Consider the following 24,439-nt stretch of genomic DNA (forward strand, 5'->3'; position numbering starts at 1 on the left):
ATGTTTTAGTCAAAAGAAATTCAGAACTGTAGATTGGAATAAAAGCTACGATGAGGACAACAGAATTTTCTCCACTTTGCTTGGAATCATGTAATTCCTAGTAGTTATATGAATAGAATCCAAGCACTCTGCTCCTAAATCCTCCTTTCTAACCATTAAAAAGTAAGACTTAATCAGTTTAATGAGGAAATAAAGTGCCTGAAACCAAACAATAAAACTTTGCCATTTCATGCTTTTCATGTCAAACTGTAACTGTTAGTTTTGAATATTGGAATTTACTAAAAAAAAGGACGAATCACAGACTTGAATTTGTGATCCATACTTGTGAATAACTATGACCACAGGACCAAGCTAAGAAATGTTTCATGCTGCTTTTCTCTCCTTATGTGCCTCTGTCAGGCAGATCAGTCTGACCAAGGGTAAAGGCTGTGGAAGAGACATATTACAATAAATACAGCTGATTATATCTCCCTGTTTTCAAAACAGAACTCCAAAAATGCTATTTAAAAAGACTTAAAAGTAACATTCAGAACTGCAATATAAAAACATTTCTCTGCCAAAGTGTTGCTGTGTCATATGCATAGAAACCTTGTACATGTATGATAAGCACTAATAATTAAGGTTATGGCCATGGGAAAATATTTTCCTAAGAAACCCAAATCTGGTAAGTAATTCACAAAAGACTGAATCTCAACTTCCATCTCAGTATGAGCTGAGAACATCCAGCCCCTAACAGAAGGACTACATTCACTGTGAGTAAAGGTGTGAGGAAGGTACTGAGTGCCATGCAAACTCAGTTAACACCAAAAAAGGCCACATATATATCGGGGAAAAACAGGCAAATGAGAAAATTGAACTGATTTGCTGAACACCTTCAATTAGTGCTGAATATCTGTAAGAACATTCTCACCCTCACAAAAAAAAAGTCTCCTCTCTACAGAGTGTTTGAATTCTGATACTTAACTATTAAAATTTATTCACTAATCTGATGATGATGGCAGTAGCCCCATTCTTCCCCTTTCTGAGAGGAACAAACATCTTTCAGAAACAATCTGTTGAAAAGGAGCTGGGATGCACATGTTGCCAATACTTTTTGCTACAAACAGAACTATTTCATAGTCTGTGTGTAACCTGAAAGAAACTTAAAAATCCCCCAAACCAACACCTCCCATAAGATCACCAAATCAATAATCTTAACACTCAATGACAGCTGCTTTGTTCCTGAACTCTTTCTACACCAAAAAATCCTGAACTGGATGGTGTGCTTTAGGAAGGAATTGAGAGGTAAACAAAAGTATGTTTTAATGGAAAATAAGAGCTTCAACTTTGACCACAGGACTCAAATGGTCTTTCTAGAGTCTGGGGCCATCTCAACAGCATTTAGGTCTTGGAATTTAGCATTTAGTCTTCCTGGAAAAAATTCCTTCAATGTTAGTATTGTGGATTAGAGTGTCAAAAGTAAGTGTTTTGTCCCTCACAACTAGGACAATTCAGCTATATAAAAAAGAAACACCCATAAGTAATTTTAAGATAATTTAGGAGAAAAATTTGAATACCTAAGCCCAGTTTCTCCAGGCTGTTAGGGCCTTCAGTTGCTCCTGAACAGGTTTGTTTAAACGAACTGTCTCACTCTGCATCTCCCTTGTTAAGCAGTCAGCTTAGCACTTTGTCAGCTGGCACCTGGATGCAACAGATGGATGAAGTGACCTCCCCTCCCCAGCGACAGCAGCTTCAAACGCCTGCTTGTGTTTGTGCAAGAAATACAGCACTGTGCCTGCGCCTCCTAACACATTTAAGAAATGGTCATGTTTCTGCTGATTGGTAAAGCTGCTTCAACTCTGAATTAATCAGTGCTTTCAGAGTCCCTTCCAATCTGTCCCAGGATTCTGCTAGAGTTGTTAACTGAAGGGACTGATCTGGGCATTTGTAATTGGATGTATGACACTTCAGGAGCACAGCTACACATCCTTAACTGGCATGTTTTTAAACTACTCTTCGCTCAAATTACTATTTCTTATCCCCTAAAAAGCGCTGATATTTCATAGCAGCAAGAGAGCAGCTTGGAAAAAAGATGGACTGGCTATTTAAAATTAACATAGACAATTGTTTCTCCAGCAGAGAAAGATATACTACTTGTAGGAAGAATTAATTTAAATCAGAACCCAGCTGATGGCAAAACCATTTTAAACCAAGGCCAAAAGAGACATCTTTAAGAATTACTTAGGCTCCTAATTCAGCATGAATGAATGGTTTACTCCAGAGAAGGGACTCTGTCCAGTGCTGTAATGTGTCTTCCACCCAAATCCTGTTCCGCAGCCCCTCATTGTCCTTACATCTTGACAGAGATTCAGGTATGCTGCAGTGTGGGAGAGGGATGGTGGTTAAAATAATTACTTGTTGTCTATCTCTCAAAACAAGTGAGCTTAGAGGAAGCTGCTGGGAAACTGAGCCAATCAAACAGCAGTCAAAATCCTCAAACTCCCCCCAATGTAGCACTGGAAGCTGAAGCAGGTCTGTTTTCTGGCTGGAAGCAGACACAGTGAAAACCTGTGGCTGTTCAGGAAGAACCTCAACTCTTCTAGTTTTGTCTTAGGACAAAACACTGGATGGCAGTACCACCAGCCAGCCAGATCCAAATCATTAGCCAGAACTGTTAACTTGGTTTAACCAAAAAGAAACAAACAGGTGTATAAACAGCTCAGCTTACATCAGAGCAACTTGCTTAGGGAAACAAGCCCTCTTTAAAAAAAATACATTTACTAAGCCTGTACATGGGGGATTTGTAAGTACAACAGCCATTTTTTAATTCTGTGCTGTATTGGGTTTGTGTAGCCAGGTTTTGATGGCAGGAGGGCTACAGGTGTGGCTTCTGTGAGAAGCTGCTAGAGCCTTCCTAAGCCCATCAATGATCATAGAATCATAGAATCAACCAGGTTGTAAGGGACTCCGAGATCATCAAGTCCAACCCTTGATCCAACACCGCCATGGTTACCAGACCAATGGCACTAAGTGCCACATCCAGTCTCATCTTAAAAACCTCCAGAGACGGTGAATCCACCACCTCCCTCACCTCTGGGATAATGTGTTTAAGAAGGGGAAAAAAAATACCAACTGTGCTATTGTCATTGGAAAGAAGACTGAGAAAATGTCAGAGAAAAAACTCTACAGTGAAGAAGGAGGGACAGGAGGTGCTCCAGGCACTGGAGCAGAGATTCCCCTGCAGCCTGTGATGCAGACCATGGTGAGGCAGCTGCGCCTCTGCAGCCCACAGAGGCCTCGGGTGGGGACAGGGGAGGGCAGAGATCCATCTGCAGCTCCTGCAGGACTCCACACTGGAGGACTCCACACCAGGGGGGTGCCTGAAAGAAGCTGTGACCCTGTGCAAAGTCCACACTGCAGCAGGCTCCTTGCAGGACTCATGGACCTGTGGAGACAGGAGCCCAGGCCAGAGCAGGACTTGTGACCCCATGGGGGACTCATGCTGGAGCAGTTCATGAAGGACTAGCTCCCATGGGAGAGGGACCCCACACTGGAGAAGAGTCTGAGGAGTCATTCCCCTCCAGAGGAAGCAGGAGCAGAGACAACATGTGATGAACTGACCACAGCCCCCATTCCCCATCCTCCTGCATTGCTGGGGGGGAGAGTGAAATTGAGCTCAAGAAAAAGGGAGGGATAGGGCAAAGGTGCTTTAAGATTTGGTTTCATTACTCATTATCCTGCTCTGATTCAAGTGGTAATAAACTGATTTCCCCTGATTGTGTCTGTTTGGCCTGTGATGGTAACTGGTGAGTGATCTCTCCCCAGTCCAGCTGAGGGAGAGGAGCGACAGAGTGGCTTCACTGGGCACCTGAGCACCTGGAGTCCAACCAGGGTCAACCCACCACATTTGCAAAAAATTAAGTCACTTTTTTTTTGCTGTTTTAATGACTGAGCTCACAAAGTGAGGGCAATCATCAGCATCAAAGGATCAAATTAGATGCACAGAGGATGTCAGCAACCAGTAAGGCCTGGTGACTCCTGAAAGAGTGGGACAACCATCACCGAGACACTGATCTCTTGAGAGGTCAATGTGGATCACTAATCACAGAAGTAAAGAACATCAGAGACCTGTTGTGTCTTTTAAATATTCCTCTGACAATACACACTTCAGTTTCAATAGAATTTTGCACCAATTTATTCATTTTAATTATAAATGTCCATTATGTTACGGTTTTCAACACTTTCCTTGAAGACCTATAAAAGACAGCAAAACATTTTATTACTTGGAAACCTTTATGAATATTTGAGCTTCAGCTCATAACGCATATTACGTTTCTCTCAATAAAGAATATCACATAGAATTGCAATATATATCTTTTCAATATTTGTATGTTTAGCATATTTTATCAATAGTTAAAACATTATTTTGGTCACAAATATAAAACACTGCATCATATGAGCTGCTACAAAAGGAAATTAACTCCATTGCAGCCAGACACAGTGAAAATGAAAACATACTGATTATTAATCAAATGTCCATATAGTGCTAAGTTTTGTAAGAAATGAAAAATATGAGAAAGTAGTAAAAAAAAACGAACTATAGAAAAATCCTAGAAGCATTTGAAAATTAACTTCAAGTTGGAAAGACATGGATAAAAGGGGAAATAAAAACCAACCTGAATGTATTATGTAACATGTCAAAGACTAAAGAAGAACCTATGGCTCAAACTCCTTGTGATTTTTAGCTATCTGCTCTGAACTACAATGTCTGAAATGTGAGAGCAGGTATTGCAACTCTGGAAGATTCACAGGCCTTCAGTAAAACTGTCCATCCAGCTCTAAGAACTTCAGCAACAGTGGAATCTCACCAAATTAGAAGTTTCAGTCTTTTTTTTTTTACGTACAGCAAAATAAGTGTGATTTCAAAAAGTTTTTATGTCAGGGATAATTTACTCTTGGAAATGTTGGTATCAATCACATCTGCTCAAGCAACCAAAATATTCACTGAACATTATACAGAGACAAAAACACACACACAAAATAAATAACTGGTGTAAAACTTGCAGCACTGTGTACTGAGACAGCAACACCATCATCTGTGTATCACAGAATCATGGAATGGTTTGGGTTGGAAGGAACCTTAAAGATCATCTCGTTCCAACCCCACTGGCAGGGACCCCTTTCACTAGACCAGGTTGCTCCAAGCCCCATCCTACCTGTTCTTGAACACTTCCAGGGATGAGGCAGCCCCAACTTCCCTGGGTAATCTGTTCCAGTGCCTCACCACCTCACAATAATTTACTCCTAATATCTAATTTAAATCTACTCTCTTTCAGTTTAAAGCTATTCCCCCTTGTCCTGTCACTATATGCTCTTGTAAAAAGTCCCTCTCCATCTTTCTTGTAGGGTCCCTTCAGATACTGGAAGGTTGCAATGAGGTCACCCTGAAGTCTTCTCTTTTCCAGGTTGAACAATCCCAATTCTTTCAGCCTTTCCTAACAGGAGAGGTGTTCCATTGCTCTAATCAACTGTCCTCTGGACAGGCTTGTTTCCTTTCAGTGCTGGGGGCTCCAGAGCTGGGACAGGCTTTCCAAAACTCCTTACTTGATCTTTGCTAAGTATAACTAAAGCTTAGAAAACCCAGTGTAAATAAATACATGTGCAGAGCAGCGTTAATTTGGAACAGACTCCCACCTGCAGTGACAATAAATGCTAAGAAAGGCACATAAAGAAAACAGCTTTACTGATAGAATAATGAGCTCTAAATTGACTCTTACAATACAGGAAAGATTTGTCTTTCTAAATACTTTCCTGAAAACATAAATTCAGTAGTAAGCAGTAGTCAGGAAATTCAACCTAATCTGAGGAATCATTAAGAACAGGAAAAAACAGAACAGAAAAAAAAATAAATTTATGCCATGGTATGAACCAGGAGGGCTCTGCAGAGGGATCTGGACAGGCTGGTTCGATGGGCAGAGGCCAACTGTATGAGATTCAATTAGGCAAAGTGCCAAGCCCTGCCCATGGGTCACAACCACCTCAGGTAGTGCTACAGGCTGGGGCAGAGTAGCTGGAAAACTGCCCATTGGAAAAGGACCTGGTGGTACTGGTTGACAGCAGCTAAACATGAGCCAGTTTGTGCCCAGGTGGGCAAGAAGGCCAATGGCACCTGGGGTGTATCAGCAATAGTGTGGCCAGAAGGACCAGGGCAGCGACCATCCCCCTGTACTTGGCACTGGGTGGGTGCACCTTGACTCTGTGCTCAGTTCTGAGGGAGCTGGAGGAAGAGCTTGCCAAGCCACTCTCCATTTACCATCAGTCCTGGCTAACTAGGGAGGTCCCAGATGACTGGAAGTTGGCCAATGTGACGCACATGCATAAGAGAGGGAAGATATGGGAAACTACAGGTCCGTCAGTCTGACCTTGGCACCTGACAAGGTCATGGAGCAGATCATCCCAAGTGCCATCACACAGCACCTACAGGATGGACAGGGGAACATGCCCAGCCAGCACGGGTTTAGGAAAGGCAGGTTACCTGAACAACCTGATCTGCTTTTATGAGCAGGTGACGCACCTGGTGGATGAGAGGAAGGTTGTGGATGTGTCTACCTGGACTTCAGCAAAGCCTTTGACACTGTATCCCACAACATTCTCCTGAAAAAGCTGGCAGCCCGTGGCTTGGACAGGGGCACTCTGTGCTGGGTCAGGAACAGGCTGCAGGGCCAGGCCCAGAGAGTGGTGGTGAATGGTGCTGCATCCAGTTGGCCGGTCATGAGTGGTGTCCCCCAGGGATCAGTGTTGGGCCCAGTCCTGTTTAATATCTTTACGGACAATCTGGATGAGGGGATCGAGTCTATCATTAGCAAATTGGCAGATGACACTAAGTTGGGCGGGAGTGTCGATAGGAAGCTTTGGGCTGGAGACCTTCTAGCTCACTAACAACTGGAACCCCTTTGCTGCTCATGAACAACTTAATTGCTTGATTGGTTTGCTTTTACCAGAGAATACACAAAAGATGTTTCATCTGCCCAAAACTGAGGTTATTTTCTTTACAAAGAAGGAAAAGGATGAGCAATTTAGTTTGAAAAATCAGGCAGTGTATAGCGAAACAAACGAAGATAAGACTTGGGAACTCTAATGAGCTAACAGGTCAAGAACGGTTAATTTGAGTTAGTACTTTTAAAAGGACATAAGAAAAGGCAACATTGTCAAAATAATGCAAATGTGAACACTGGACCTAGCACATACAAACAGTAAAGGGCACGGACACTTGGGATGTCAGAGGTGAGACAGCTGAAGTAACAGTCACTATGGACAGCTGAAAAATCCTACCACTGATGATAGTAAAATATAACCAGGTCCTTTATCAAAGCAAGAGTTTCTCTGCCCTGTCAATGTATTCTAAACTTATTTTAATTAGGTTTTGCCACAAAAGTTAAACTCTCCATATCACTGAAAGTAAAATAGTCATAGTAGTTGTGTATCCTAATGGCAGACTGGATACAAAAGGGTATAAGAAAGCTGGAAAAAAAATCAATGGCAAATTTTGTTTGCAAATAGAATCAACAGGATATCATACTGAGCAACTGTGGCTAAGGCAAAAAGTGAATTTTAACAGAAACACAAAACTTACATAGACAATTTGGACACGGTCATTGCTTTGTATGAATGTGACATTCACCTCCTAGCCAAGTTAAATAGGCAGCTGGACTAGATGACTAATAGTCCCTTTCAACTATTCTATTCTAAATGAATATTCACTGTTGCCTTTTTCAACAGGTTTTTTAGATTGGTGGTTGACACCCCAAGCCTGTCAATCTTTAAGAAATATTTAGCAATGCCCTTAACAATATGCTTTAACTGTTAATCAGCCCTAAACTAGTCAGGTAGTTGGACTACATGGTCATTGTAGGTTCCTCCTGACTGAAAATACTCTATTGTGCTCTGTTCTACTCTAAAACTTTGAGAGGCTGGATATATTCAACTCAATCTTAAAGCTAAATTTAAACAATGAACTCTTATATGCCAAGGAGAGTTATTTGCATAAAGTTATGTAAAAAAGAAGAGGTGAGTTTGGCATTATTTTTTATACAATAAAACAAGCCATCCAGAAAAGCAGACTCTAAAAGTGTCAAAAGGATAGAACAGAATTGAGGTTTCCCAAGTCACAGGACAGAAACACCTGTACAGGATCATCCTTTCTCACCTATGTGATACTTACCTGTGTGGCCTTTTCTCACTGAAAAACTGCAACCCTCTTTGTGAGAAACAGAACAGTTGCTAATGCAAAACAAGCATTTTAGGGAGTTTTAAGACAATCGTAAGTGCAATAAACATTTTAACTATTTTGAAAAAAAAACCTGAATACTTTGTCTGACTCTATGCTCAGTTTTGCTTCAAAATGCTTTTTGTGTTACAAGAAACAGACAACTCCATTCCACTTAAAACCCAACACTGGGGATTACAGGTCAGGTCTCACGGTGGGAACACACTGTTCCACAAATGTTTCAAATATTTTTGTTCACCATTTTCTTACCTCCATCTCCTTCTTCCTCTCCTTCATTTAAGACAATAATGCAGATATGTTTAGTGAGCTGACGTGTGTTGGAGAACTTCCGATTGCATTTCCTACATTCCAAGCTGCCTGGTGAGACTTCAGACAGTTCTGGGCCCTCTTCTGTTCCAGGGGGAGTTTCTTCACTTGGAACAGGGTTGTTTTCTGCCACATCTTCATCCACACAAAACTTCTTAGTAGACCCTTTAGGTCTGCCCCTTTTCCTCTTCGCTACAAGAAGCTCTAGAGAAGAAAGTTAAAGTTTAAAGGAAGCTATAATTAAATGCTACAGCTAATTAGCTAATATCCCTCTGATTTTTGAAAAACAGGTACACGAAATGAAGTTTGAGAGACTCTATCCCGAAAGCTTAAGAAAAGGTTAGCTTCACACAAATTTATTTCAAGCAGTGGTACTTGTTGGCATTTCTGGTGGCTGCAAAGCAATAATGTTTGTGCTATTGAGATCAGCAGATGTCAAAGTGCCACAGTTTTACATAAATTACACTGCAAGAGCTCTCCTAGACTGTTGTGTAACTGTAGCAGCACATGTATTCTACGAAGTTGTTTTACTGTGTTCTGACACTTTACGAAAAGCCTGTTAATTTAAATCAGAAATTATTTGTCTTGAGATGTAATCAGACATCAGAGAAAAAGAATTCATATTTTAAAAGCAAAAGCTTATTGTCCATTTAATATATTTAACAATTACTCCCTAAGATTTCCTGTGGTTCTTTATTGTTAGAACTTTCTACCCAAAAGTTGGCAAAAAAAATTGTTGGTCACAAATAAATTCCAGAGGTCATGCAAAAATGTTTCCTTAATTAAAATCAGAAGTCATCCACAACTCCTAATATAATTTTACATTTCCATATTTCTGTAGAGGAAATATTGATTAAATCAATGAGATGTAGTGCACAGAAATGCCTGACAATATAAACTGTATTTCTTGCTTAATGTTTCTTTTATCACTGCTGTAGAATCACAGATTCTGACAAATTGAGATTGGCAGTGTAAAAGTCTGAAAAATCAGAAAAAGACAGAATATTAAAAAAAAACAAACCAAAAACAAAATAAGCCACAAATAATTTTCAAGTCCAGGTGCCAGAAGACCTTATTGAACTGGCCGATTTAGAGCATATGGAAAAATAAATGACCTCAAGGCACCTTAAGGGAGGATGACGTAGGAGAACAGGAAGGGGGGGCAGCATCTTATTCATAATCTCTCCAGTATTTCCCTAAGTATACCAGGCAAACAAAAGCCCACATTCAGAGACCACAGCTTTGAGTTAATCACGTAATTACTATCAAATGAAAAAGAAAGCATTCTGTCTTCTTACAGTAATGATTGAGTACCTGTCTGCTTAAATAAATGCAATAAAAACATCAAAAACCTCATTATGAACAGAAAAAAAAGCAACCCTTTCCTCATAAGTTTTTGCAACTCTCCATCAGTGCCCTGAACTTTTGTGCTACTCCAGCAAAAGTAGTTTGTCAACTATCAGCCAAAAAGAAAGGGGTGATTTCAGTGCTCTCAAAACTTCTCTTTGCTACCATTCAGGTTATTTTGATATCCATCGATCACAGCAATCAGTATTTGGTGCCTGGCGTTGAAGAAATTAACATAAAATTAAAACAAGGCAACAAACAATAATTATCTTCACGTCAACATGTCAAAAGCTCACACTTTGCTAATGTATCCAACATGAGGAATACAGACATGCATACTGCTCAAGTTACTGTAAAATAATTAAATCCCATGATTGCAAGAGTGAATGCAGCCACCATATTCTCTGTGTATGATATTCCTTTCATTCTTTTACAATGCAATCATCAGATTACCCAACAAAATAAATGAAGAAAAACCAGGTCAAAGACATGGCTCTTCCTGACCGTTTTAATGTAAACTTCAGGAAAAACAGAGCAGCACTTTCGCACTGAGGTAGAAATTGAAACAAAATCTTGCATGTAGGTGGAACTGTGAAAAGTACTGCTTTAGAGGGCTGGTGGTAGATCCTCTGCTATGGCTTACAAAAATTGCAGTTCTTATCACTGTGACTACTAATGGCGTGGCAAATATATAAAGGATGTGCAAATTTTACAAATGTTTGTAAATGTGCCCACCAGTAGGAGAATTTACAGCAGTTCCCAAACATTTAAGTGGGTTTGGTGGCAAGTGCAAGGCAGCAACACAGGAATAGGAGGGCTCATACGAGCCACTGATACACATCACCAGAACTCCTGAGGCTTATCACAGTCCTTTCTTTTCCCTGCTCCTTGGTTTCCTCTTTCCAGGACAAAATATATTGCAAGATACTTTGAGCTAGCCAGAATTAAATTTTTAATGATGCACATGACCATAAATTCCAGCTTCCTCTCTATCCAGCTTGGCCCCAGTGAGTCCTTAACACTGCTCAAAGCACCACCTAAGATTAACAACACACAGTAATTTAATAGTAGCACATTGTCATTCATCTGCCAGCATATAACCAAGTTAATCAAACATCACTTGCTAGAAAAAAGAATCTGCTTAACTGTTAAAAATAAAGCAGTGTATTAAATAAATAATGAAAAAAGCCTAACGCTTATTTCAAGGACGCTTAGTCAGAAATAGAAGTCTTAAATTGGTCATTAAAAAGATTGTAAAGTAAGATCCTGTTCCCCCAAGAACAAATTAGTTGTTTCTGGGGATTTTACACTCATTACAGACTCACTGACACCAAACTTTATGCTGACTGGTATTGGATGAGCAGTGGAAATATTCAGGGAAGACATTCTGTACTGTGCTGTATAATTATGTACTCAAAGACATAAAAAAGGCACTTCAAAAAGAAAATAATGAAATAAACTATATGTCTATTTTTGTACTGTTCCTTCACAGGAATAATTCACATAAGCTTCTCCAAATCAATCTATTTAATACAAGAACTCTGTCAGAAGTCACAAGTGCAGGTGTTCACTTAAATATCCTGAGCAAATCTTAGCAGGTCAATGCATTATGCGACATGAATCCTTCCTCAAGCGTCAGTGTAAAAAGCTTATATTTCATTCATCACAACAGTACACGGTTGTATTCAGAATCTTCTACATAAGGTGTCATACAAACACATCTCATCCACAGCCTTATCCTGTTACTGTTCTGTCTGTGTATCACAGCACCCAGAACACCTCTTATCCCTCGAGTCAATGTCTGCTCTGGTTGTGTCCTGTGTTCAAGCAAGGATGAGGCTCAGGCACATGCCATGGTTTTAAGTGACCTTAATCAGATAAACTTCTCAGAGGAAATTATGATACGCAGACTGTAACTTTCTTCAAGGTTTCATAACTGACAGAGCATGTATCCCATAATGCAGATATAGCCTAAACCAAACAGTGATCCATCAGGGAATGGATCATTGTGGAACATTATGAATAGATGAAGCCAGGGTCATTGATGCTGTCCCCCAAATCTTCACCAATCTGACTAACTAGAAGCAAAAAAAGAGCAGAGTTTTCAGAAGCACTTTGAAGGAAATGGAGATCATCGTGCAAAGTTATGAAAGGAAGCCCTACAAAAAACTGGAGTGACTACAGTTCCCAGTAAATACCTGTCATTTCCCAAGCAAAGATGTCACACTCCAGCGCTGGACAAAATGTGACCTATGCACTGTTGTGTAACAGCAGCATCTGCCTGGTACCCTTGGTCCTACTTAATAACAAAATTCCAACACTGTCCTACCAAAATGTTTAGGACAAGTCAACTCTAAACAGATCATGACTTAACAATGGGAAAGTGGCATGACTAAACAAAATTCAGCAGAGAGCACTGTCAATAAAATAACATTAGAGTAATAAACACAGATTACTTGCCTAGCACTTTACTTGTCCACAATACTTATAAAATCATTAATTTATTACTCGGGCAGAACAAAGAGCTCCATTAGCAACTCAGCATTCACTCATCTATACCAACTGTGGAATAGCTACAGCATTTACCAATACTTGGAAGAGACACTGGACTTTCGAAAGACAAAAAGATGTTCATCTATTAGTCACCAAGAACTAAAAGGAAATTGTAATTTCTAAGACTGTCATTCATCAATTATTTCTCCTTTCAGTGACAATACTGAATTACTATAGAGACTGGTTCACTGACAAAAAATTCTACACTATAAACTTTTTAGCTGCTGCAGATTCCATAACAAGAGGGAAAAATTAATGCCTTGAAAGAAGAACTCTTCCCAATTCCTATATTCACTAAATAGTGAAGGGATAACAGGAAACAAAGATGTAAAAATCGAAGATGCCTTCTGCATGCTAGAGGAACTCATTCTATGCAATTCAAATAAAATTAGAATTGCATTTTGAAACCTGATTTGAAATTTATTCATCATCTCCCAAGGCACTGGTAATTTTGGGCATTGTGTGAAATAATAATCTGGCGTGAATCTTCCTCACCAACCATATGAGGACATAGCAGCTGTAATGGAATACTGTATGATCTTTATTAGAAATATCTTCTTACGCTGATGAAGTTAATATAATTACTGAATTACTGCTGGTAAATAAGTGAAGAAAAATCACATGCAAATGTTAATGTTAAAAAAATTCTTTAAAGTATGATATTAGAGTGCTTTTGACTCATAAGCACACAGCTTTTTAAATCCAGAAATCATGACTAGAAAATCCTAGTACTTGTGTTAAATAAGAGGTTTGTCTAAAATATAAATCCATTACTCAGTAAGGGTATAAAAGAAGATATAATTATAAAGTCTGAATTATTTTTATTCCATTGCTAATATTCCAAGGGATGGCAATTATAATCAGTTAAAAATGGAATGGAATGAATGTAACTTCTGACACTGCAGAGTAAAATTGTTCTGTATAAGTAATTCAACCTCTGACTACCAGACTGCTGTATTTACCACTGTCAATATCAAAACAGTTATAAATTATTAATTGTGCCACTTCCTTGTTGAAACAGAACTATTAATATTACCCAAATCACAACAAACAAGTCAGACAACTCAAGAAGCACATCTAAGCCTCAAGACACACTCTCGTCCATGGTGCCCTGGTTGCTTTCCACTGGTGTTACACAATCTTCCCACTGCTATATTACACAGCTCAAATTAAAGCTGTAGGAAGCAGACTTTGCTGTACTTGACATTTAAAACTGACAATGAACCAATGTCATCATCCCCTCTGACATGTTGAGTTTATCCACATCTGTCATACGATCTATTCTGTGCTGAATGAATTGTAGAGTGATTATTATAAAATCAAACTACATAAATCATTCTATACACAACACAGAATCATCACACCACAAGCTTTATTAAAAAAGCAAGTAACACTGAAAATTACATTCCTCTCAATTTATGAATGTACCTTCTCCATCTTTGCCTGTGTTTGTGGGCACAGTTAGAGGCTGGAGAGGAATAATGATGTCATCCACATTGGTTCCTTCTTCTGTGTGCTTCTCGGAGACATGAGACAATAGTTCGGACTGATTTGGCGAAAATAAGTTACAAAGCTTACACATGAAGATGGAATTGATCCCTGAAAAAACAAGTTTAAAAATAAGTAATTAATATTTTCAAATTTAAATTATTTGTGTTACCAGTAGTTATTGAGGTTTTGGTTACTTAATACACCTAACAGACAGTAATGAGGTGAAACAAAGAATGTTATACCATTAAATGAACACATTCATAATACATCCCAGAATGAATTAATTTAAGAAATGGTTAAACTCCTACCCAGATCGTCATAGGGCTAAAAACTTCTGGCTTAAATCTTAGAAATTTTCTAACAAGACCCAAAAGTAAGTAGAACAGATAAAGACCTATTTCTCACTTCCAGCCTCAGACAACGTTACAATTTTATATATTTTCAAACACATGGTAAAATTATATAAGACATGAAGTCCTTGTCCAGCTTTGCTGTGTACCACATTAGTATAAATGCAAAATATTTTGTCCTATAAAGCAGTTCTGAAATACAGTTGGGCTCCAAATCCTAATTTATGCTCACGGACCTCACTGTTACTTTTTATATACTTGACTTTTCTACTTACCTCACACCTAAGCAAGTCTAACTCTCTAATTACTTGTGTAAGTGCTGGAAACAAAAGAAGGGAGGCAAAATTAAATACTATGAAAGATAAAACTTCTTCACTATAGTAAAAAATAATTATATTTTTATAAAAAAAGTATGCTTTGATGTGTCATTTTTGCCCTAGAACATTACCACAGGCACAAATCTTGAGCTACAAATGTTAAGTGTGTGGTTTCAGGGGTCATTTTCCTTAGATGTGGCTCCGCCATAATGAAAGAGTGGAGAGGAAGGTCAAAACATCTGCAGTGCTGCCAACCACAAAGTGGTTCATCATATGACAGTCACAGCCATGTCATCACATCCTTCCTCCTCCAGGTCATTCACTTCAGAATTGTACAACCACCGCTTTTTTCTGCTTCTATCCCAATATGCTTGAAAAGTATCAGGCCTCATTTTGACCCATCTTCATGAAGAAAAATGGGCAGGAATAGGAGGAAAATTTAAGAGGGGACAAAAACTGTGCTCTTATCGGAGCAAGTATCAGCCTCAGAGGCAATATTAACGTTCAAAAATAACAAAACCATCTGGGTATTTCATACACTTCGACATAGAAATTCCATGAAAAGTTCCTGTTGATTCAAAAAGAAAAAAACCCAACAAACGAAAAACCTTCAAAGCAGCAGCAAACAACAAATTTCATTAAAGCTCTCCTTGGACAATGCTTTAAACAGAAATTTGACAACATTTTAGGCAAAACTTTGGTTTTTTGGGTTTTTTTAAATTCACATGTACTTGAGGCGTGATATGCAAGCAAAGCCTCAGGAATGCAAGTAACAGTAAAGAAGGATTAATATAATCTCAGCTAAAAAAAAAGCTCAAAATTTTTTGGCAGAGAAATTAAGAGGACTTTGTTCTTTCTAAAACTGCTGTTATGTGGTTTAATGGTTTGATTTTTCAACAGTCCCTGCCTTGCTCCCTTCAGTGTCCAATGAAACCTAACAATAATGAGAAGCCAGTTTTAACAACATGCTTGTTCTCCCAGGACACGCATAAAGTCCTGCCCCAAAGACTGGTGTCAACTCCTACACTCCCTACAGAAAATTAGGGCCATACACCCACTGAAACCAACCTGGAACAAGCAATACCATTTGAGGTACAACCAAATCACAGATCAGATGAATAAGTACAGAAACAAAAGTGATATTTTGTGAACTTTGGGATGAATCCAGGGGTAAGAGAACAGGGGAGCTGTATTTTGGGATCTATTTTCAAAACAATCCTAAGCAAAGATCACTACCCTATACAGCATTATTCCACTTCCCTCATGACACATTAATTATACAGTCCCCCCCCACTCAAGAAAAATCCTTCTTTAAAGTGTCCTGAAATTTAAGAACAGGAGAGATGTCTCTCTTTTACAGTTACGCGCACTTGAAATATACAAAAAGCACACCTCAAAACTCAAAGGCAGACTACGCCTTCATCTCTTTCAAAACACCTCTGAAAAACAACTCCAATGCTGCTCCTATTGTTTGTCACACCCTCTATGTTACACATAGGCAGCCATGTAAATGTACGGTACACTCGGCGTGTTCTTAGGGGCTCGGTGGGGTTCCTTCTCAGCCTTTCTGCTCTCTCGGGCACACAGACATTTCTATTTTGATTGCAGCATGTTTTTAATGGAAATGTTCCTTTGAACTAGTTCTGCTCTAGTTAGCACCATTCTTTTATTTTCTTTTTTAAGTGAATGAAGCTTGTTTGTGATAAAGTGGATGACAACTGTTTTCTTTACATGCAAATGCACATTTAAGATCCACAATAAAACCTATGAGCATTTACCTAAAGGTTTAACTGAAATGACTGAAAATTACTGAAATTCCATGATTTAGCTGCCACTTCTGTTTTGAGGTTTTATTTGTCACTTGTTTCTGCTTCCTGACCTGCTGGTTGTTTTCCCTGGAAGCTCAGGCTCACTGCTCCTCCTTCAGCAGCTGTAATCAGTACTTGCACACCCCCTTATCTCTCACTCCTCCCAGGGAGGACTTGGAGATGGGCAGAAGGGCAAGAAGAATCCCCAAGGGTCTCCGTGGTTGTTTAAAGTATCTGATTACCAAAACCATCAAACAGAAGCAAAGCTGGACCAACTCCAGAAGAGAACAAGAGGCAGAGGATGGTGTGTTAGTGAAGGTGCAGGGAGCAGATCACACAGAAGATGTGTGTGCTTTGCTCAGAGGAGAGATGGAAACCAAACTGAGCAAAGAAATTATTTTAGCAAGAATGACTGGAAAAGGAGGTCAGAGAGCTGAGGATAAACTGTGCTGATCACCAGACTAAACAAGTATGGAACAAGCAAACAATAATTGATTAACCAGTTGCTAATTAGGTGGTGTAGCAATAAAGCAATGAATTATAGTCAATTAAGTGTAAAAATCAAATAAGGAGTAAGTTAATTAACTATGCAGGGAATCAATGGCTAATTAGTGAATAATTAATTATGTAGGAAATCAACAGAGCAATTAATTAGGAAGTTATTAAGTATGCAAAGAAAGAAAGAAACAGTAATCAAGTATGCAGGTACACAAACATCAGGAATTTCAGCCAAAACCAATTTGGAACATTCCATTCACTAAACGTGCTTTGTGGTAATTCATTATCTTCAGTTTGACCATATAAACTATGCTAAACATACATTGAAATAAATAATACCAGTAATTTTCTTCTTAAATGGAAATGTGAAAAATGAAGCTATAACATAAGTGAAGCCATTTTTTTTTTAATTCTTCCCAAAACCTCAGCATATTTCTTAATTAGTATTCTTTTTCCTTTACACTAGTCATGTCTGCAGGGAGTTCAATAAATGGATTACTAAAAACAAATAGCAAGTTTCAGACTAGGAAGCAGATTCCCTGATTCCCAAACTCCTTTGCAAAGAATAAAACAGTATCTGTCCTGTTCTGCTTTAAAGTTGGAATGTGGAAGAGAGAAGAGGGAAGAAAGAAGGACTTATCCTAGAAAAATCACTGAAAATAACAGTATTTAAGGGAATCAGGTTATATATTACTGTCATATATATTTTTAATAATTTTATGACAAAACTTAATCCAGAATTAATTTTAACTAATTAAAACCTTTCATTTTGCATAAAATGAAAGATCAGGGTTGGGTATTGTTTTACTTTTAATACCTATTTTCACAAGAAACACAGAACAAGGAAACAAATCTGTATTTATATGCCCTAAGTCATTCTAATGTATCCAAAACTTTTCTGCTCTCCTTGAAATGTAGCCAACAGTTAAAAACTTCTGTAAATGCCTTTGAAGTTCTAGAGCTGTTAAAGGAACTAGAACTCCATAGTTAAATACAAAAATAAAAATTCATTGGATATCTGCTGGCCTTTGGAATAACAAATTTGATAGCACACATACTCATGCATCCCTAAAATACACAGCAATGAAGTTCAGAACATGAATAATCACATATTTCCTTCCACAGAGCTGAAACAAACTTTGTTGCCTCATCACCATCAAATCCTTACCTACAAGAATTTTCTGCAATTAAAAATCTTATTCATCAGACTATGACTGGGTCTTGTTAGGTTTTTTCTTTCTTTTTGCAGTTTCTGTTCAAATATCAAGTGCAATAAAAAGTGGGCACAACTCTTCCAATAAAATGGTTGGTTTTGTTAAAGAACTCTTCACACACAAATGTTGAGCATGTAAGATACTAAAGTTTAAGAACAATAAGACTTTCCTTGGTAGTTTTTTTAGGTAGAAGCATTGAAATTGTGAGATAACAGTTAATATGAAAGCAGCATGTAAAAAGCCAATAATTTGTGTTTAATACAAGAAACATTATTTCTCAGTAAGGAAACGGTTTGACCTCAACATAAAAGAAGAACATAAAAGAATGGGCTCATACAGTACAATGAATTAGGATATCCTATATGACTGTGAAATATATTAAAAGTAATTACTTAGACATCAGACCTTACTCTTCTCTGAATGTTAGCTAGTTTTCATTTGCAATGCCATTTCAAACATACAAAATTTTCAATCGCATGTTAAGCTATTTTAGGTCTTCTTTCACCTGAATTTGGACTATTCTAAAGAGTAAGCACTGGATTTTAATTCACCGGCATAAGACAATTACTGAGACAAAACCTGCAATACAGAACACATTCAATCAAAGAAAAGGAGCCCCTGACCATGGCTGTTCTCAGTTTTAGCTGCTGACTAAAATCAGAGTAATTTAATTATCATTAGTTAAATGGCACAAACACTTTTTACTTCAACACGAAGGAAGAAAGTTACAGCAATGTTGATACAGGATGCATTCCTGCAAAAACTAGAATGTTTCTGATCAAGAAATAATACAGTTTAAAATCTATACCTTTCCTGTGAGGGTGGTGAGTCACTGGCACAAGTTGCCCAGAGAAGCTGTGGCTGCCCCATCCCCGGAGTGTTCCAAGGCCAGGCTGGATGGGATTGTGAGCAGCCTTGTCTAGTGGAAGGTGTCCCTGTCCTTGACAGTGAGGTTGGAACTAGATGATTTTTAAGGTCCCCTCCAATCTAAACCCTTCTATGATTCTACGATCTATACAATAAAAATATAGTAGGACAGAGAGAAAAAAGCGCTAGTTAAGATGCTTAGGACATGAATTCATGACAGTGCTGTTGTGAGCAGAACTAAGCTCTCACCTCTGTACATACCCAAGAGAAAATTACAAGCTGAGAAATCAAAACAGAGGAGCACAGGCTTTACCAGTGGGAAATCTAAAGGAGTATGAAAATGTTTTTAAATTAAAGAGTGACAAGTCTTTAATAAGTCTTTTAAGTAGGTGATAGGTGCAAAAGACCACAAAGATGAAAGTGCAGAAGTAAAAATCATGAAGACTGTTTTCAAATGAAGAGTGACACAGAAGTTAATAAAATGTTAACAGGAATGACCAAAACAATTTCTTTCATTTGGTTTTGTAGCTGCTTTTAAAAGACAAATCTACATACTACTGCAATAATGCAATAAGCTCAATAAGGTGTCAAAATGGGAATGCCTGGCTGCAGACAAGGATTACTGACAGACACACATTCAAACGAGCTTCTGACAAACCCTGTCGTAATGCCTGTGGGTCACTATCACCTCAAAATACTGAGGACAAAGTCGGATGTATTGTTTGTGAAGCAATACCGTCTGTTAGAAGCATCTTAGGGTCAAATCTGATTAACAGGCAACTTTAACAAGTAACAGAATTCCTGAGGAAATTAAATGCAATGCAGAGAAAAGCACAGTGTCAGGACTACACATGAGCAACAACCTGACCATGAGGGCAGCAATGACCGCGACACTGCAGGGGATAAAAGGTTACAAAGGCAGAAACAACCATATAATGTAGGCTTTAATTAGTCTTATGAAGAGTGGTTAAATGTCAGGCCAGGGCCAGGACGCCAAGATTAAATATTTAGACACTATTAATGACTGTTTCACTCAGCATGCAGCCAGGGAAACCACATGAGGAGACAGTTTTTGACTTTATCAGAAGTAAAACACAAGACCCCTTTCAAAGTGACACTACTTGAGAGTTACTCTGTAACCCTGATTAAAGAAGTACTCAAAAATCCTCTTAAGAGTGATAAAGAGCCAAATGTTTGTGTTTCACTTCAACAATGTGAACTATAAAAAGATAAAAAGCATCTTTAACAAAACAAACCACAAAAAGGACTAAAAAGGTTCCAAGACGAGCAAAATCCTTGAAAGCAGCATGAGGGCTATTTAAAAGCATCATAATTGATGCTAATCATCAAAGAAGATTTTAGAAAGGGGAAGGAAAAACCCAGCACAACTAAACAGCAGTGAAAGAAAGCTTTAGTAGAAATTTTGTCAAAGGAGGAAAACAAAAGAAGATTGTAAATTGCATCAAATTTAATGTAAAAACACAGTAAGGCAGGTCAATAAGGGTAATTTTATTAACTTGAAAAATAAAAAGCAGAATGCAGCAACAGTTTTAAAACATCTCAATAGTAACAGGCCTGCCCAAGAGCCTGTGCAGTAAAAAGGAATCTGTGCAACAAAAAGACCCTTCAAAGAAGGTGAGCCCATAGCAAAACAAACTTTCCAATTTGCAGTCATGTTATAAGGGTTTGGAGAGGCTTTCTCTGAAAGATTTCTCAGTTATGTCAAACACTTTAAAGGCAGCCTCAACTGCAGCTCTCAGAAACAAAACCTTACAGTTACAAGAGACAGTCCTGTAAAACAGATGATCCTATAAAAAACAGAAAAGATTACTGTTGCAAAGGTCCATACTGGGCTTACATCTTTGGATACTGTTCCTCTGAATTGAAAAACTAATAAAATGAAACAATAAATAATAAGAAGAATCCTTAAAAGGTACAGAAATAGGAAAAATCAACAACTCAGCTTATTTCCATGCATGAGCAGTTAAAAAAATTAGAATTTTTCTGCCTGGAAAGGATGGAACTGAGGACTGGAGAAAAGGCAAAGTGTAAAATGAAGAACTACAAATCAGGTGTGTCATGAAGGAGATGACAAGTGAATGATCTCTATGAAACCACTTCCTGTCTTTTAGCTGATCTCTCCTTGCTGCTAAAACTGTAAGATGGGTACACATCCACCTGGCATTCAAAACTCGTGGAAGCTGACCAAGAAGAACTAAATTGAAAGACACTAGTCAGGGCTCAGCAAAGCCCGTAAGATGGTTTAGGAGAGTATTCTGGACAAGTATCACTGTGTGCTTGCCCTGTTCTTACACTTCTCTATATAGACATCCATCATGAGTCACTGTCAGACACATGATATGTCAGGAATGAAACAAAACTAAGATCCAAATAATCCAATACTTTCCTAGATTATATTTTTGTAAGTCACAACACTAAGAACACTAAATAATGTAGACTCTAACACAGCTCAGTTATTGTAGCATTCAAATAGCAACCTTCAAATTGTGAGGCCCCAGAAGTTCTCCAGGTGGGGTCTCACCTGAGAGGAGCAGAGGGGAAGAATCCCCTCCCTCAACCTGCTGTTCACACTGATATTGAAATAAAAGCCATTTTTTTCTTTTACACACTCCATTTTCACAAATGCTTCTGAAAAAAAGTTAAATAAAGTTCTTTAAAAGAAGACAACTGCCTCCACACTTTTATGTCGGCTAATATATATAAAATTCAGAACTGGATTTAAAAGGGTATTTAAATAATTAGAAAATGAAATTATTTGCAGCAGTTTAGCATAATCATTTAATCAAACATATAAACAAGGTAACTTTTCCATCATTAAGGGAAAAAAAGTCAGAAAACAAACAAACAAACAAAAAGTTTGTAAGTAGTAAGACTTTTTTATTTCCACGCTCTAAGATCTCCCTCATGTGGCTAAATGCACCACTGCTGAAGGCACCACTGAAATACACTAATGAACACTATCGAACTGTGAGCTGCACTACCAGACATCAAAACCACTCAGAATCTCTCAAAGAATTAGCACAAACTACATGATCAGCCATCGACTTCAGAATGCCCTGGATTAAATGCTCCAAACCTGACCTTTTGAAGCACATGTAATGGAAATGCATCTGAGGTCAGATACAGTTCAGCAGCTGCATTATCAAAAATATTGAACACTTGTGACAGTTCTGGGCTCAGCTACCCTCAGAAAACTCTTTGTTAAGAGAAATGTGCCCAAACAAATACGAGTTTATTAGCGGCACTAGTAGTAAGAGATTTAATTCTCACTGAAAGTTGGATCACAATACAAAGCAGTCCTGGAATGCTTTCACAGGAGTCCTTCAGTAACATAGCACCTGTTAACTATTCTGCTACTCAGATACAAGTTATTCTCCCAACAGTGCCATTCTCTTTGGCATAAAACCCTGTTTCACGGAATCACAGAATAGACAGGGTTGGAAGGGACCTCTGGAGACCACAGTCTAACCCCTCTGCCAAGGCAGGATCATCTGGAGCAGGTGACACAGGAACACATCCAGGTGGGTTTTGAATGTCTCCAGAAAGGGAGACTCCATGACCTCCTTGGGCAGCTGTTCCAGTGCTCTGCCACCCTCAAGGTAAAGAAGTTCTTCCTCATACTGTGGTTAAATTTTTGGAGTTTTATTTTATGGCACTTACTACTTAATGGTGGTTTGAGTAGTAAACTATCCATAAATACTCCATAAAACAGCTAAAAATAATCCAAGATTCTAAAAATTAAAACGTCAACTTGGTGAATGACAACCAAAAGTCAAATTTGAGTCTGCAGTGTAATTAACAGGCATTAACTTATTGCAGCGCCACTTCACAAACTTGTACTGCAACAGCACACAGGGATTGTGAAACACAGAAGGCACATACACAGCCCTCCCAAGGCTGTCAGCTCTGTGCAACTTTAGTCACAGGTGTAACGCCTGTGAAAGCTGGGCAATAAACGGCACGAAAAGGCCTGAGATGATAATGCAGGGGAAACATCTCTAACTCGGTATCTGCTTTCTGCAGCGGAACTCTGAGGTCCTCAAGGAGCTGCCAGAGGAGCGCACGAGTGTTTTAAACGCAGACGGGAACAGAATCACAGAATAACAGAACATGAAGGGGTTGGAAGGGACCTTAAAACTCATGTGATCCCAACGCCTGCCATGGGCAGGGACACCTCACGCCAGACCGGGTTGCTCAGAGCTTCATCCAGCCTGGCCTTGAACACTTCTAGGGATGGGACATCCACAGCTTCCCTGGGCAGCCTGTTCCAGTGTCTCACCACCGCCACAGTACAGTATTTCTTCTCAATATCCAGCCCCAACTTCCCCTCTTTCACTTTGCACCCATTACTCCTTGTCCTGTCACTACGGTTCCTGACCAAGAGTCCCTTTGGCCCCATCCAGGTACTGGAAGGCTGTTATGAGGTCTCCATGCAGCATTTCAGTCCCAACAGCAGCTCCAGCTGCTCACTCCCTGGATTCCCGACTCGCTCCTGAGCGGGAGCCTCGGGACGGGCCGCCGGGACACCGCGGTGCTCCCGGGTTGCCCCGGCCCTCCGGCGGCTTTCCGGAGCACCCTCCCCGCCCCACAGCCCCGGTGCTTCCCGGCAGCGACGTGTTTTGGGGCGGGGGGAGCGGCAGCCGCCGCAGCGGGAACTACTTGTCGTGCGGAAGGAGCGTCACCACAGACCCGCCGGAACTACTCCTTCCCCATCCCCCCCCGCGCGGATCCGTGCGCGCTCCCCCGCCCGCCCGGCCTGGCCCCGCTCACCTGCGGCCGCCGCCTCCATCGCCGCGGGGGCACCGCGGCACGGCGGACCGGGAGCAGACCGCGGGCCGCTCGGGAAAGAGAGTAGTGGATAAAGGGAAAACAACCAAAAAAAAGCTCCCTGCGCGCCGCGTTATGGCGAATCTGCCGCGGCCGACACGGCGGTGGCGGCGCGGGAAGGGCGGGGCGGCGCATGCGCAGTGGAGGCCGCGCCGTGCCCCGAGGCACCGCCCGCGGGCCGAGGGAGCGGCAGGAACGGGATGAGGGACAGGGGGTAACCGGGATAACCGAGACTCTCTGCCGTGGGCTGAGGGACACGGCGATAACTGGGGTAATCGGGACACCCCGCCATGGGCTGATGGACACGGGGATAGTCGGGATAACTGGGAAATCCCGCTATGGGCTGAGGTACACGGGGATAAGCGGGATACTCGTCTGTGGGCCGAGGGACACGGGGATAACGAGGATACCTGGGAAACCCCTCCGTGGGCTCAGGGACATGGGAATAACCAGGATGCCCCTTCGTGAGCTGAGGGACAGACGGGATAACCGGGACACCCCGCCATGGAGTGAGAGACACGGGGATAGCGGGGACACCCCACCGTGGGCTGAGGGACACGGGGATAACCGGGAC

General features: G+C 40.0%; 1 protein-coding gene across 5 annotated transcripts in view; it reads right to left on the reverse strand.

Moving 5' to 3' along the window:
• ZFAT (zinc finger and AT-hook domain containing) overlaps positions 1-24,439 on the reverse strand; it is a 124,816-nt gene that overhangs the window by 56,340 nt on the left and 44,037 nt on the right. The window contains exons 1-4 of one of the 5 annotated variants that reach the window (XM_039384377.1): positions 23,417-23,449; positions 14,589-14,632; positions 13,901-14,071; positions 8,516-8,776 (exon numbers count right to left, since the gene is read on the reverse strand). In XM_039384377.1, coding sequence (XP_039240311.1) covers positions 8,516-8,776; positions 13,901-14,054 — 415 coding nt within the window. In that variant the 5' untranslated portion in view covers positions 14,055-14,071; positions 14,589-14,632; positions 23,417-23,449. Of the gene's footprint in view, positions 1-8,515; positions 8,777-13,900; positions 14,072-14,588; positions 15,171-23,416; positions 23,629-23,808; positions 23,982-24,439 lie in introns of those variants that run through there. The other 4 variants (XM_027711337.2, XM_039384376.1, XM_027711339.2 and 1 more) reach the window with 4 other exon arrangements.

This window comes from Pipra filicauda, unplaced genomic scaffold (genome assembly GCF_003945595.2).
Source record: "Pipra filicauda isolate LSUMZ 115617 unplaced genomic scaffold, ASM394559v2 scaffold34_size3990699_pilon, whole genome shotgun sequence".
Taxonomy (NCBI): Eukaryota; Metazoa; Chordata; class Aves; order Passeriformes; family Pipridae; genus Pipra; species Pipra filicauda.